This window comes from Scophthalmus maximus, chromosome 10, assembly GCF_022379125.1.
Source record: "Scophthalmus maximus strain ysfricsl-2021 chromosome 10, ASM2237912v1, whole genome shotgun sequence".
NCBI lineage: Eukaryota > Metazoa > Chordata > Actinopteri > Pleuronectiformes > Scophthalmidae > Scophthalmus > Scophthalmus maximus.
Genome location: NC_061524.1, coordinates 20,137,501 through 20,153,677, shown reverse-complemented (window position 1 = coordinate 20,153,677; position 16,177 = coordinate 20,137,501). Strand labels below are relative to the sequence as shown.

The window sequence follows — 16,177 nt, the reverse complement described above, 5'->3', positions numbered from 1 at the left end:
AATGCTCTTTGTCTCCATTTTCCAAACGACCTCTATCTCTTAATGATGCGTATTTTGGCCAACACTGCATTGTTGTTGGCTAACTTCGAATGTCACTGGAACTATCTTACATTATTAACTACAGAGCCCCCATGTCTGCATGCTCAAAGCATCTGAAACGTTGCATGGAAAAAGACATGTCTTCGAGGAAAAGGAACATTTATGCTGTGTAATTCAGTAGATGAGATTCTGAGATAGTCAGAGTCTTGGTTATCTTAAGCCAATTCCTTGGAAGTGTTGAACAGTTTATGAAGGCTATCCACTGATTTTACACTACAGCTGAGAAAACAGCTGTATAATGTCTTTTGTGCCTTTTGGCAAATCCAGTGTTTTGGAGTCAGACCCAGGCCTCAGCTGCTTTTTGACATTAAGTCTTAGGTCGTGAGCAGAGCAGTCGTAAGATTTCTTCTGAGGGTGACAATTGCGGTCCATGTTGGGATTGTCATTTCAGGTGACTGTACAACTGCTGTTTGATTTAGGACAACCCTACCCAGTGTCCTGGCTGAGACGTGTGTTGATGCAGTATGTCCACTGCACCAGAGTTCAGCATAAGTTTAAGTTATTCTTAATGTCACTTTTTAGGAGAAAGATGTTTCCTATAATCCTTTGCCTTACCTTGTCTCTGATCCTCCATGGACACACAAACAGTTTTCAGTAGAACGTCTTTCAGGGCCACCAGAGCCTGGTAGCTATTGATGGTAAGTAGGAAACGCTCTGGAGGCTTGCTGGCGATGGACTGAAGCTGCTTAACGTCGGCCTGTCCCACCCCGATGGCAAATACAATGACTCCGTGCTGCCGCAGGCGCTTGGCCGGCTCTATCACATCATCTATGGAGTCGCCATCCGTGATGATCACAGCGATCTGAGGCACTCGTTGGCTGGCACGGCTCCCAGCCTCCGCTGTGAAGTACCTCTTAATCAGGAAGTCGATGGCCTTGCCCGTTTGCGTGCCCCCTGTGCGGTAGGGGAATGTGGCTATTTCAGTCAGCAGGGATTGCTTGTCCATGTGATCCTTCAGCAGGAACTCCTGGTAAGGGTCATCACTGTACTGCGCCAAGCCAACGCGAACTTTGTCAGGGCCAATGTCGAGGCCTGTGACGACACTGCTGAGAAACTGCTGAGCTGCCTGAAAGTTAGGGATGCCGATGCTGGAGGAGCCGTCGACGAGGAAGACGATGTCGGCCACACTGGCTTTGGCACATTCTGGACAGAAGGAAGAAGAAAGTCAGCATTTGGAGCAACAAGATGTGGAACATGTCTGTATGAGTGTAGCCATAAGAAGATACCATGTAAGTCTAGGTTACATAAAACAGTCGTAGGGCTCTGAAAAATATCCCTTCAACCTGGAAGCCATTGTTAATGCACCTGTGCGTGAGGCATCAAATCCACAACCTGCCTTCACAGAGCAGAGGCAGCTGCAAATGCATATGAGCCAGTTGCATGTGGGCTAATATAGACAAAATGGACAAAACCTTAAAATATTACAATTAGACAATAGAGAAAAAGTCTGAAACTAGAGGAGTTTACACCTTGTTGACCGTGACGATGAAAACGTAACAAAGAAGGCTTTAAATACGGCAGCATTTGGTGCAACAATAATGAAATATGGAGTTATGAAGTTAAGTCTTGACCTTGGAAAAACGGTTAACTTTTATTTAAAGTATAGGTCCAGACTCAAGGACTACATGATGTGATTGAAAAAAGCTAATAAAATCACCTTAGCGTGAGCGTGACATTTCATTTCGACCAGTAAGTAATACTTGGCTCTGACTGTTGCTTAAAAATAATAATACTTCAGTCGGATCAGGTAATCCCCACCAGCTGTGTGGTGTGACACGTTTTACCTTGAGACAACTGCAGGAGTTGTCGTTTGGCTTCTTCTACGGACGTGCACAGCGTCTGGACGATGCTCTGCGAGATTCCCTGCAGAGCAGCGAAATCAGACACGCTGTAGACATGTTGGCTGTGTGGCTCATTCGCTATCTCTTTCAGCTGGTCTTCGTCTGCGTCTTTGATACCGATTGCATACAAAATAATTCCCTTTCTCTTCAGATCCTGGGCGTGGTGCTCCACGTTGTCTTGCGATTTGCCATCAGTGATTACCACTGCGATCTGCGGGACCTTCTGGCCAGCCCGGCTCCCAGCTGCCTCCACAAAGTGCTCTTTCATCATGAAGTCCAAACCCTGCCCCGTCTGGGTGCCGCCCCCCATGTACGGTAAATTGCTGATGTACTCGAGAATGTTCTCCTTGTTCTGATAGGTGTTGAGCAGGAACTCGGTGCGCGGTGTGGTGCTGTACTGGACCAGACTGATGCGTACTTGGTCAGGCCCGACATCGAAGCTGTTGACCAGCGTGTACAGAAACTGACGGATCTGCCCAAAGTTTGCTGTGCCGATGCTCCACGACCCGTCAACCATGAAGACGATGTCAGCTACAGCCTCTTGCGTGCAGTCTGGAGGGGGGGAGGTGGTCAAGTCATGGAGAATCCAGTCTTGGAGATAAGAAGTCAGAGGGTGCTAAGCGTGCCAGTCAGAGATGAAAAAGCGTCAGCGTGATCTACAGACAGAAGTGTTGGGGGTGGGGCTGTGTGTGGCAGCCGGTGGAAAAGGAAATGTGCTGCAGGATGATCAGGTAGTTTCTGGACAGGAGCATGGATTCACACTGAAAGGACTTCCCATCAGGTGGAAGTACAAGCGTGAGGAAAATGGAAAAAGAATGTTGTGTTGCGGACAGCTGGTGTTCATTTCTTTCAGAAAGCGTTGATGGGACAAACAGAAGATGGAGAAGTGCCGAACCAACTCTATCTTGCCTTCAGGATTTCCTCCTGTTTTCATCGCTAGGTGTTCAACATGAGTTCATCACCTCAACAAACCTGACATTTATGAGTGTGGCTGCATATAACTTTAACTTAACAGATTTTTTTAAAGATGTTTGTCCTTAAATAATCTGAGTATATTCCCAGAACGGCTCAAATTGATTCAAATTTACTGTTATGAATCTTTCCAAGCAAAATATATCATCAGTACTGGTCAAAATTAGTCATATGTTGATTGTAATCAAAATTGATGCTGTAGTTGTTGGCGATCCAACTGGGCTAAGGGGAGAAACTTTCTGCAACAACAAAATAATGATCTAAAAAACAAAGATCCCGTCTCAAACGTACCTTCACTTTATTAGGATAGGACAATTTTTCTAAAAACAGCAACAATCCACTGAAAATCTATCTTTTGAGCATCACTTCGAAGAGGACAGCAGCCGTAGTCATTAGAGTCCGACCAAAAATCCATATCGGTCGGGCTCTAGTGGTCATCTTGGATTCAGAATTAAAGCAAAAAGTACTTGGGGGGGAAAGAACCCAACAACTCCTCAAACCACTCCAGCTTCATGATCTTTGTCATGCCAAAAACCGGTAAAGAAGTTACGTCAATGCTGCAGAAACACAATGGTTCATTCCGAACATATGGATGAACAGAGCAGTGGATTTTGCTTACTTTTACTTTTTGTTTTACCTTCGCCAAGGAAATTACGGTCTCATTATTGTTCGTTGGTCTGTTTATGTGTTTGTTAGCAGGATTGTGCAAAAACTACTCAACCAAATTTTCATGACATTTTGTGGAGGGGCGTAGCAGGACCCAAGGAAGGGCTCGTCGTACTTTTTGAAAGGATCCAGACAAGGGGAGGAGATAGAGCATTAGCCTTGGCCTCATTGTGCACAGAGCAATGTGGGAACGATATGGGATGGCAGGCTGTAAGCCATACCAAGCGAGTCTTGACCCAACAGGAATCTGTGTGTATTTTCATTTAAAGTATCAAGGTTCGGAACCAGCAGAGAAGTGGATTATGCAGCTGAAATGTTTTGAGAAGCTTTTATGGACTTTATGGTTCATTACGTCCGCCGAGGAAGTTCTGTTTTCATTCCTGTCCGTTCTCCTGTCAGCAGGGATACATTTTGGCCTAGATCCGGACAAAGGGGCAGATCCAGAATTTTTTTTGTTTTTTGTTTTTTTAAATATTTTCGCAGATTTCATACAGAGGAATGATTCATGGATCTTAATCCATGGGTAAGGGTAGGTCAGGCACTCTTGGTGAAAGGATGCAACATGGATCGAGAAAGAATCCATGACATGTTGGTGCGGATTTGGACTTTAACATTGTGAGATAGAAGGTTTTTTTGACATGTTCACTGATTTCAGAAAATAATTCATGAAAAACTATCAGACACATTTACTGACTGATTCTATTATGAGAGAGATTTGGTGATTGGTTGTTCTTAAGGACCGTTGGGTCTTGGCAGAGGTTTGAGCTTCGACATTCTGTTTTTTATTTGGTTAATCTGGGTCTACATTGGAATCCAAGTGGACTGAACTGTAGCTGCCGCCCTCCATGACTGAGAAGCTCTACAGAGCCACTTCAGACACTTGATACTGAAACTGTACTGTAGATTTTCAGTAGAACATTCCTTTACCTATAAAAACTAAATTCCAGGACATAATTAGGTTTGAGAATTTTTTCAAAGAATAAGGGAATTGTTAGAGACCTATTAAGATGTTTTTTTTGCAGGCACTGATAATCAGATCCATGAAGCCCATGATGTTGTTCTCTTGCGAAACAGTTAATGCATTATATCCATGTGCTCAGCAGGAAATAGCATTCTTGTGCAAGGTTAGTAATTGTGCTCCTTAGAAGTTTATCATGAACGTGAACGTGTTTGCTCTCTCAGACTCAGTGTGTGTGTATGTGCACCTACATGCATTTCTCTATAAACTGGTGTTACATATGTTACGGGCTGATGTAATGTGAAAGCAGGGGCACGTTTGCCGTGATCCCATATGTGCTGGTATGCAGGAAGTTAAGTCATAGTCATAATCGCACCCACCTGTCGTCTGAGCAGCGTTGCCGTAGAAACACGCTGCGAAGATGAGGCTGAGGAGAAGACGTCGCCTCCCCTCCATGTTGGCTGAGCAGCTCTCGGGTTTCTCTCTCCCTACAGCACAAAGACAAAGACGACCATAAATAAGGAGAACCAGAGAAGCAATCTGTTTCCCATCTGGAGGGCCCACAGTCACAGCACACACCCGCTGTGACTCTGCATTACTGAGCTTCCCACGAATAAAAACACCTCTAGACTGTGGTGTGTTGAGCTGCACAACAAACAAGTTCAAAACCGTCCCACATTTTTTGGGGAAAAAATCCCCATTAAAAGAGGAATTTACCAAAACCTTTGATGTGTTTGCCACAGGATTAAGCTAATATTAGAATGTCTGGCAAACATCATGTAAAAATCCGTGCAAGCTCATGGTCACGGCGGGGGCAGTCGTGTTCAAGTGGTTTAGCTGTGAGAAGACCGCTGCTAGGCAACTGCAACATTGACGCCAATGTTAGCGTTGCTGTCGACATAGCCGCGTAGGCTAACAATTCAGCAAGCTAGCAGGCACGTTAATCAAAAATCAAGCTGTTTCAAGATCAAAAAGGCTTTTTTGAAACAATAATAATGACTAATTGAGTAGATTTTATGGGTTAATTTTATTTGTTTTTGTCCTTTGACAAAAAAAGGAGTTACGGCTGCTACATGAAGGTTTTCTCTGGACGCAGGACAAGCTGAGGCTAGCTAGTTAGCATGCTAATTAAAGAAGTGCTAGAAATAGAAGAAGACAAGAATTAGGGACTGTGTCACTTGGAACCTCTGGAGACGGAACGTGGTGAGTAGAGGAATCGAGTTTAATGCTGAACTCACAATGTTTTTCTTCTGATGGACAAACAGCTGCTCATGCTAACGTTAGCTACAGTCAAGAGTGGAAACGTCCATGAAGCACCTTTAGTGATCTGATTTATTTAAGGCTTTTTTTAAGGTTCGGATTTGGTTTAAGTTCATGGGCAATTTAATATTCAGGTATGCAACACTTATATGAATGGAGTGTGATATGGGACATTCAACCCTCATAAATATGGCCATATATCATAAACATATACATATATGTTTATGATATATATACACATATTTTTATTTGAAGGTATAAGTTGAAGTGTGAGTTTCCTGTTTGGTCAAATGATAAACAAGCTCAAACAGATGGTTCATTTTGTGTGTGTCCAGTCAGTGTCCAGTCAGGGTCCAGTCAGTGTCCTGTCAGGGTCCAGTCAGTGTCCTGTCAGGGTCCAGTCAGTGTCCAGTCAGGGTCCAGTCAGTGTCCAGTCAGTGTCCATTCAGTGTCCAGTCAGTGTCCAGTCAGGGTCCAGTCAGGGTCCAGTCAGTGTCCTGTCAGGGTCCAGTCAGGGTCCAGTCAGGGTCCAGTCAGTGTCCAGTCAGTGTCCATTCAGTGTCCAGTCAGTGTCCAGTCAGGGTCCAGTCAGGGTCCAGTCAGGGTCCAGTCAGTGTCCAGTCAGGGTCCAGTCAGGGTCCAGTCAGTGTCCTGACAGGGTCCAGTCAGTGTCCAGTCAGTGTCCAGTCAGGGTCCAGTCAGTGTCCAGTCAGGGTCCAGTCAGGGTCCAGTCAATGTCCTGACAGGGTCCAGTCAGTGTCCAGTCAGGGTCCAGTCAGTGTCAAGTCAGGGTCCAGTCAGTGTCCAGTCAGTGTCCAGTCAGGGTCCAGTCAGTGTCCAGTCAGGGTCCAGTCAGGGTCCAGTCAGTGTCCTGACAGGGTCCAGTCAGGGTCCAGTCAGTGTCCAGTCAGTGTCCAGTCAGTGTCCAGTCAGTGTCCTGTCAGGGTCCAGTCAGTGTCCTGACAGGGTCCAGTCAGTGTCCAGTCAGTGTCCAGTCAGTGTCCTGACAGGGTCCAGTCAGTGTCCAGTCAGGGTCCAGTCAGTGTCCAGTCAGTGTCCAGTCAGTGTCCAGTCAGTGTCCTGACAGGGTCCAGTCAGTGTCCAGTCAGTGTCCAGTCAGTGTCCTGACAGGGTCCAGTCAGTGTCCAGTCAGTGTCCAGTCAGTGTCCAGTCAGTGTCCAGTCAGTGTCCAGTCAGGGTCCAGTCAGTGTCCTGACAGGGTCCAGTCAGTGTCCAGTCAGTGTCCAGTCAGTGTCCAGTCAGGGTCCAGTCAGTGTCCAGTCAGTGTCCAGTCAGGGTCCAGTCAGTGTCCAGTCAGTGTCCAGTCAGGGTCCAGTCAGGGTCCAGTCAGTGTCCTGACAGGGTCCAGTCAGTGTCCAGTCAGTGTCCAGTCAGTGTCCAGTCAGTGTCCTGTCAGGGTCCAGTCAGTGTCCTGACAGGGTCCAGTCAGTGTCCAGTCAGTGTCCAGTCAGTGTCCTGACAGGGTCCAGTCAGTGTCCAGTCAGTGTCCAGTCAGTGTCCTGACAGGGTCCAGTCAGTGTCCAGTCAGTGTCCAGTCAGTGTCCAGTCAGTGTCCAGTCAGGGTCCAGTCAGTGTCCAGTCAGGGTCCAGTCAGGGTCCAGTCAGTGTCCTGACAGGGTCCAGTCAGGGTCCAGTCAGGGTCCAGTCAGGGTCCTGACAGGGTCAGGGGGCAATGGAGGGGCAGTCAGCTGTCAGTCATGACCTGCAGCCTCGCAGCATGTGAGGGTTGAGGAGTGTGAACAGTGGGCGTCGGCAGCTTCGGCCCTGCACTCTGCCACAAACTCATCTGCTCTGAGTGACATGAGACCGTAACTGCAGCAGTGGGAATACAGCAATTAAATCGTAAAGTGAGCCAATAACCAATTTCGTCTGTATTACAGCAGAGAGAATATATCACTTTAGAGGAGACTCCATGACTGTAAAACTGTTCGCCCGCGGGTGTCACTGGGGGAAAAACCCCAACCCTTGTCAACCCCTCACATTTTGGCGCAGAGAAGTGATTTTATCCACAGTTCCTTTCACATTGGGAGACTCAGAAACATGTGGATCAGTTGTTTATCAGGCACAAACAAACTGTCCCTTAAAATGTTTTTACAACTTTGAAACTTTCCACCAACACAGATATTCAAAGAAGTGAAATGAGATGTGGTAAAGGAATGTGCAGATGTTGTGTTTTTTATTATTATTATTACATGCACTTCAATAGAGGTAAGATGTTCTTTGTGGGACACTTCATCAGATGTTGGAATGCTCCCACACACGCTGCCTCCTCCTTTCAGCGAACTCAGATTCCCTCGTGTGTACCTGACAGGTTCATACAAGAGAGACCAGCTATCAGACACAAATACTATTTTTTTTCCTCAGCTCACACAACCATTGATCCTAAAGTTCACGTGTGAGAACCGAAGTTCCCGCTTGTTCTTCTCAGGCGGTTCCACAGATCCCTGCAGCACCGGCAGCCCAATGAATTCAAATCATCTGAACCGGAGCCGGGAGGAGGAGAATGAAAGCGGCTCCATCTGGCTCCGCTTTCAGCCTGATGGTGCCGCTTCCTGCTTCCTGCCCGTCTGGACACATCGCAGGTCAGACGAACGAGATACTTTTAGAAATGTCCCGTGACGATGGCGCTCTTCTAACACATGATTCACCATGTAGGGGTTAGCGCTGACGCCTCACAGCAAAAAGGTTTTGGGTTCGAATCCCGGTTCGACCCAACCAGGGACTTTGCGTGTTCTCCCCGTGTATGCGTGGGTTCTCTCCGGGTTCTCCGGCTTCCTCCGAACTCGCCCCCTCCCTCCTCCAGGCCGAGTGTGAAGGCAGCGCAGCAAATATGATAATACCCAGCAGTCGTACTCTAATGTGAGCATGTACCGGCTCAGTGTAACGCCTCCTTCTATGCAGTGTGCACATGAACGTATTTAGAGTCTGTGTTTGATCACCAGCCGAGCGGCTGAGGCCCCGGCAGTGAAGGAGAAGGGGTTGGGCCCGATGTGAAGCATGTGAAGTTAATCACAACGCAGCGCCGCAGTGACAGGCTGATTGAGACGAGGGTCTCGGCATCGTTTACGCATCTCAGGTCTATTTACATGGACCTCCGCGCTTTCACTCCAACCCTATTTATTTAGTCAAGAGTGTGAGCAGCTCGCTCTGCTGCAGCTGTACGGACGCAGCGTTTGATGTCTAAAAGAACTCATTGTTTAGAGCGACGGACCAAACTGAAATCTGGCTCACGGGCCCTGAGCAGAGAGATCTGGACGAGCAAGAGGATTTCCTCGCAAACATGCACAGATGTTTCTCTGGAGGTCGACTGAAGGACAATGTCCGTCTCCTCAGGAGCTCGATCAGACAATCATTGACTGTATATAAAGACGATCACTGACTGTATATAAAGACGATCAGAGACTGTATATAAAGACGATCACTGACTGTATATAAAGACTATCAGTGACTGTATATAAAGACGATCACTGACTGTATATAGAGACGATCACTGGCTGTATATAAAGACGATCAGAGACTGTATATAAAGACGATCACTGACTGTATATAAAGACGATCAGTGACTGTATATAAAGACGATCACTGGCTGTATATAAAGACGATCAGAGACTGTATATAAAGACGATCAGAGACTGTATATAAAGACGATCAGTGACTGTATATAAAGACGATCAGTGACTGTATATAAAGACGATCACTGACTGTATATAAAGACGATCAGCGACTGTATATAAAGACGATCACTGCCTGTATATAAAGACGATCACTGACTGTATATAAAGACGATCAGCGACTGTATATAAAGACGATCACTGACTGTATATAAAGACGATCAGTGACTGTATATAAAGACGATCAATGACTGTATATAAAGACGATCAGCGACTGTATATAAAGACGATCAGAGACTGTATATGAAGACGATCACTGACTGTATATAAAGACGATCACTGACTGTATATAAAGACGATCAGCGACTGTATATAAAGACGATCACTGACTGTATATAAAGACGATCACTGACTGTATATAAAGACGATCAGTGACTGTATATAAAGACGATCAGTGACTGTATATAAAGACGATCACTGACTGTATATAAAGACGATCAGTGACTGTATATAAAGACGATCAATGACTGTATATAAAGACGATCAGCGACTGTATTATAAAGATGATCAGAGACTGTATATAAAGACGATCAGCGACTGTATATAAAGACGATCAGTGACTGTATATAAAGACGATCAGTGACTGTATATAAAGAAGATCACTGACTGTACATAAAGACGATCAGCGACTGTATATGAAGACAATTACTGACTGTATATGAAGACGATTACTGACTGTATATAAAGACAATCGGCGACTGTATATAAAGAGAATCAGTGAATCCGTTTCCATCAGCTTGATTCTGGAGCCTTAAAGCTGCAGTTTGGTTGAGCAGGAGTTTCTGTTCTGTCCAGGATCAAACTCTCGGTGCCTCTTTTTGTGGAATGTGTGAAACTAAGTGAAAGCAGCAGACTGGCAGAGCTTCAGTGGGACTGAACCAGGCAGCAGGAGGGCAGATGTTTGTTCATAGCTAATGCTTGAACACAAGTTTGTCAGAGTAGTGACTTCATTTGAATTGTTCCAAGTGGAGTTCCTTCGGTTTTAGCAACTTCAGAACTGACCAGAAATTGTTGGAGGATCTTAAGATGAAGCTGAAGACAAATGGACGATTCACTCAGAGCTCAGACCTCCTCCGCCAAAGCCCAACAGTTCTTCTATGAAACTATATTAAAATCCACTAGATCTGGATTTCTTTTTCTGGATCTCACACTCTTGTAGAATCAGTCAGTAAAAGTGTTTGTTTCTAGATCCAACATGTTAAAAAAACTTCCTATCTCACAATGTAAAAAAAATAATAATAATAATTCATGAATTCTCTTTGTCCAGATCCACACCAACATTTAATGAGATCTTCCTTGACCCATGTTGCCTCCTTCCACCGAGTTTTCTGGAGATCCCTTCAGTAGTTTTTATGTAATCCTTCTGACGGCGGTGAAAACATAACCTCCTCTGTGGAGCGTATAGCCAGGGGTAAAATACCAAGATATTGCTGCTCGTTACAGAATATCTCTGAGCTGACATCACAGGGTGTTTGAAAAGTAAAGAGGAACAGAGTCAAGGAGTATATTCATCTACAGTCCAACTCCACAAGCCAAAAACGCTTGTGAGTCCATCCAGCCTCACGTTGAAGATGCCAGCAGTTGTAATCTGTCGGTGCACCGCCTTGTAAAACCAGAATAAAATGTCAAATGACAAAATGACACAGAATCAAGAGAAAGTGCCAAAATGAACAGACACAGATGCGTTTTATGGGATGAATTGTTCCAAGGATGTGGTCAAAAGACCAGGCAGAGTTCACTTCCAGCTTCAGAGGAAGCAGGACTGTGGCGCTCCGGGTCTCAGGCGGCTGCTCTGCAGGGTCGACCTGCACAGCTGGAACCAGTTGGACTCACGTGGACACTTGACTGAAACTCAGACCTCTGTCACCAGAGAAACCTCTTCCACGTTTCGTCACCAGCACCGTGATGTCCTCGCACACCCACCAAGAGGCAAGTCTGCCCCGGGGCCTCAACCGCATCTCAATTACGGCTGACCCGGGGACAAGGCCGAGATCACTCCGACCTCCAACGGCAGACTCACATCTTGAGAGCACATGTTTGCACAGACAGAGTCTCTCCCCCGACGCTCCCGGCTCCAGCTGATTAATCCTCATCTTAACCTGCGGATCATGTTTCAGTGAAGAGGCGGACCCGTCTCAATTTCCCGTGTTGCCTCGCTTGATTTCTCACCTGAAGGCTCAAACTCTTGATCTCTGACCCAGCAACATATTATATGAGTATCACTCCTGAGTCTGAGGAGTTCCACTCTTGAGAAATCTAAATTCCACAGCTCACAGTAAAATGACTCTGTAGACGGTCGAGTTGTTCCAACGCTGCGCTTTTCCTGTTTCAACGTGACATTGACCCTCAAAGACGACTCGCTTAAAGAAATCACAGTTTTCATAGTTGAGGTGAGGGAGACCTCAACACCTTCGGGATGAACGATAAACGCTTTCAGGTTTGAACTGAAACGGAGACAACTGCATCAACATCACGAAAGAAGTAGAATGAATGAATGAAAAAAAGAGCATTGAGTGAATTCAATCCAAACACTCAATGCTAAACGCGTCTACAAGCCTCAGTGTCAACGAGTCTTTTCTCTGACATAAAATCAACCACAATCGTTTCAGTCTGTCGTTTACAATGTTGCTTCTTGTCTTTGGACCATGTGATGGACAACTAAAACTGCTTGAGGTTTGGACAAACCTTGAGGCAATTTCAATTTTACAAATTTATGTCTGGTTTTAGGAAAAACCATGGATTGAAAGTAAAGATGGACGACACGTAATGAGAAGCAAAGTGATCAGAACCATGGACACGTGAACACACATCAGTGATAAGAACGACCTCACATGACATGGAGGGGGCGGGGCTTATGACCTGCACTGCAGCCAGACACCAGGGGGCGATCAGGAGGATTTGGCTTCACTTTCTGGGAGTTGTCATGGGGGAAAAAACATTTGGGGTATTTTTCTTCCTTATTTTACATTTCAAAGCTGCTACACCAACTTCTCTCTGCTGCTACTTGTGGTGTCTTACCGTGAGTGGTTGGTGGTGTTGATGGTCACTCGCTAAGAGCTTCGACCAATCATTGCGTCTATGCCACCAGAGGTTATAACATGTCCTCTGAGCAGCGGACTGGACGCTACGGTGACGGCTGGGGCGAGCTGGTTAGCATGCTAAAAAAAAATCATCAGGAACGAACGTGGAGGTTCAGTCGGAGTTCAGCTTCTATCCAATGTCAGTCCAGCCTCTGTGCAGATGTGCCGCCTCTCTACATGTAGGTTCCCCCAGCCTGAGCTGTTTCTTCCCACCCGGGGGCCCCCCTGGATGTGGCCCCTGATGCTTCACAAGACCCACCAGCAGGGCTGTGGATATTCTTCCCTCCCGTGGGATATACTGTGGGTGATTGCCGTGTTTGAAAGGCAGATGTTTGTGCTCCGACTAATCTAAAACCGAGGAATTTGTTATTACAATGTATGGAGCTGGTGTTTGGAGCAGCGCTGAGAGAAAACAGCCCCGGGGATGAAGGGATGAGGTCCCTGTGGCTGCGTTCCCTGGTTTCTGTGTCATTTTCAGTAAGTCAAGAGAGCAGATATGGAACCATTTGGGGGGGGGGGGGGGGGGGGGGGGGCTCAGCCTGGACAGGTCGCCAGTCTGGGGATAAAACATTTCTCGAGGGAAAAAAAATCCTACGTATATAGAAATCCATCTGAACAGACGTCTAACGTCCCCCCCCCGACAGAAGAGGAGATCCATCCCGGCCACACTATACTTTTTCTTTATGAATACGACCCTACGGAAGATGATCAGTGCCACGTGAACATTTTGTGAATTCTCAGAAAAAGGTCACAATGAAATGAAAAGTCAAAATGAAACAAAAATGAAAGAGGCAAAACGATAATAACCTCAGTGTCCAGCAGATAGGACTGTCATACAGTTGGTGAGGCCTAAAGCAGAGATGCTAGCCCGCTGCTAAGGCTAACGAAAACGCTCAGTCAGTCGCTGCCTGAAGCTTCAGTCCACACTGCTACGATAACGTCATACATATCTGAGGAAACAACTTATGAAAAGTGTCTTCTTTGCTTCTGTTATTCCACGACTAAACTGCCTCGGTCCGCGTCATAGTCTCATGTAGAAGATACAGACATTAAAAGTGGACTTGCTCGTGACGGCTGACATTAGTTTACGTTAGCTGGCGACTGCCCGCACGTGGAAACCGCAGACAGTTCCTGACACGGTGATTCAGATGGACTGATGATCACAGTGTTCGCCAGACAAACAACTGGCTGCGTGTGTTGAATGTGACGAGAGGGAGTCGTTGGCCCAGCGGCACCAGCAGCTGTTCACCGACGACTGCCAACATGGCTGCCGGGCCACATGACGAGCATCAGATGTCTGGCGTTCTGAGGCTCGGTGTCAATTCTGTTTAACGCTGAGAATAAATATTTACGCCGCCTGAGAAGAGGGAAATTAATTATTATTATTATTAAGAGTGAAAACTACACAGAACAGTAATTATCCACTCCCATCCCAGACACACTTCTTCCCGTCAATCACACTGCTGACCTGACCTGAGAGGACCACACGTCCTCACACCGGCACGTTCTCTCTTAAACACCAGCTTCTAGTTCCATATGGAAGAAGACGAGGGTCCAGTGAAATCTGATGGAGGGAGCTGCTGCAGACATCAACAGGCCATGTCAGGCCACTCCTGACCTCTGACCTCTGACCTCTGACCTCTGACACAGAGCCGGGGATCGGAATCGGTATCGGGAAGAGCACTGAGCAGACCACAGACCACAGACCACAGACCACAGACAACAGACAACAGACCACAGACCACAGACCACAGATCACAGACCACAGACCACAGATCACAGACCACAGACCACAGACCACAGACAACAGACAACAGACCACAGACCACAGACCACAGACCACAGACCACAGACCACAGATCACAGACCACAGACCACAGACCACAGACCACAGACAACAGACCACAGACAACAGACCACAGACAACAGACCACAGACCACAGACCACAGATCACAGATCACAGACCACAGACCACAGACCACAGATCACAGACCACAGATCACAGATCACAGACCACAGACCACAGATCACAGACCACAGACCGCAGATCGCAGATCGCAGACCACAGACCACAGACCACAGATCACAGACAACAGACCACAGACCACAGACCACAGATCACAGACCATAGACCACAGACCATGAGTGATGTCAGTGATGTGTGAGTGATGTCAGTGATGTGTGAGTGATGTCAGTGATGTGTCAGTGATGTGTCAGTGATGTGTCAGTGATGTGTCAGTGATGTGTCAGTGTCAGTGATGTGTCAGTGTCAGTGATGTGTCAGTGATTGTCAGTGATTGTCAGTGATGTGTCAGTGATTGTCAGTGATTGTCAGTGATGTGTCAGTGATTGTCAGTGATTGTCAGTGATGTGTCAGTGATGTGTCAGTGATGTGTCAGTGATTGTCAGTGATGTGTCAGTGATGTGTCAGTGATTGTCAGTGATTGTCAGTGATGTGTCAGTGATGTGTCAGTGATTGTCAGTGATGTGTCAGTGATGTGTCAGTGATTGTCAGTGATGTGTCAGTGATTGTCAGTGATGTGTCAGTGATGTGTCAGTGATTGTCAGTGATTGTCAGTGATGTGTCAGTGATTGTCAGTGATGTGTCAGTGATTGTCAGTGATTGTCAGTGATGTGTCAGTGATGTGTCAGTGATTGTCAGTGATGTGTCAGTGATGTGTCAGTGATGTGTCAGTGATTGTCAGTGATTGTCAGTGATGTGTCAGTGATTGTCAGTGATGTGTCAGTGATGTGTCAGTGATGTGTCAGTGATTGTCAGTGATTGTCAGTGATGTGTCAGTGATGTGTCAGTGATTGTCAGTGATGTGTCAGTGATGTGTCAGTGATTGTCAGTGATTGTCAGTGATGTGTCAGTGATGTGTCAGTGATGTGTCAGTGATTGTCAGTGTCAGTGATGTGTCAGTGATGTGTCAGTGATGTGTCAGTGATTGTCAGTGTCAGTGCTGTGTCAGTGATTTGTCAGTGATGGGATGGAACGTCTTACCTGAAACAGACACTTCAGCAGTAGAACAGGAGGCTCAGAGACTCTGACGATCCTGGATCATAAAACAAAGACATTACAACTACACAGGTTTAATCCAACTAACATCACTACTACTACTGTAAATACTATACTAACTATTACTACTGTAAATACTGCTACTATACTAACCATTACTACTGTAAATACTACTACTGTAAATACTACTACTATACTAACTATTACTACTGTATTAACTACTACTGTAAATACTACTACTATACTAACTATTACTACTGTATTAACTACTACTGTAAATACTACTACTATACTAACTATTACTACTGTATTAACTACTACTGTAAATACTACTACTATACTAACTATTACTACTGTATTAACTACTACTGTAAATACTACACTGCCACTAACTACTACTGCTACTGCAAATCACTACAAATACAACGTGTGTGTACCTGTGTAGTATTACGTACAGTATTATGTACAGTGTTATTGCTGACGACTGATCACCGATGTCCAACTGGACATTTGAAAGGACCTGAAGGTGTTTGGGTGCAGAAGCGACTTCCTGGTGACGTGAGGGCGATAAACAGGAAGCGACACGGCG

General features: G+C 45.9%; 1 protein-coding gene across 6 annotated transcripts in view; it reads right to left on the bottom strand.

Moving 5' to 3' along the window:
- Positions 1–16,177, bottom strand: part of col6a4a (collagen, type VI, alpha 4a) — a 48,565-nt gene that overhangs the window by 27,754 nt on the left and 4,634 nt on the right. For 3 of the 6 annotated variants that reach the window (XM_035608107.2, XM_047335026.1, XM_047335027.1), the window contains 4 exons: positions 15,574–15,625; positions 4,917–5,024; positions 1,884–2,492; positions 655–1,242 (listed from right to left, as the gene is read on the bottom strand). In XM_035608107.2, coding sequence (XP_035464000.2) covers positions 655–1,242; positions 1,884–2,492; positions 4,917–4,992 — 1,273 coding nt within the window. In that variant the 5' untranslated portion in view covers positions 4,993–5,024; positions 15,574–15,625. Of the gene's footprint in view, positions 1–654; positions 1,243–1,883; positions 2,493–4,916; positions 5,025–15,573; positions 15,639–16,177 lie in introns of those variants that run through there. The other 3 variants (XM_047335024.1, XM_035608108.2, XM_047335028.1) reach the window with 3 other exon arrangements.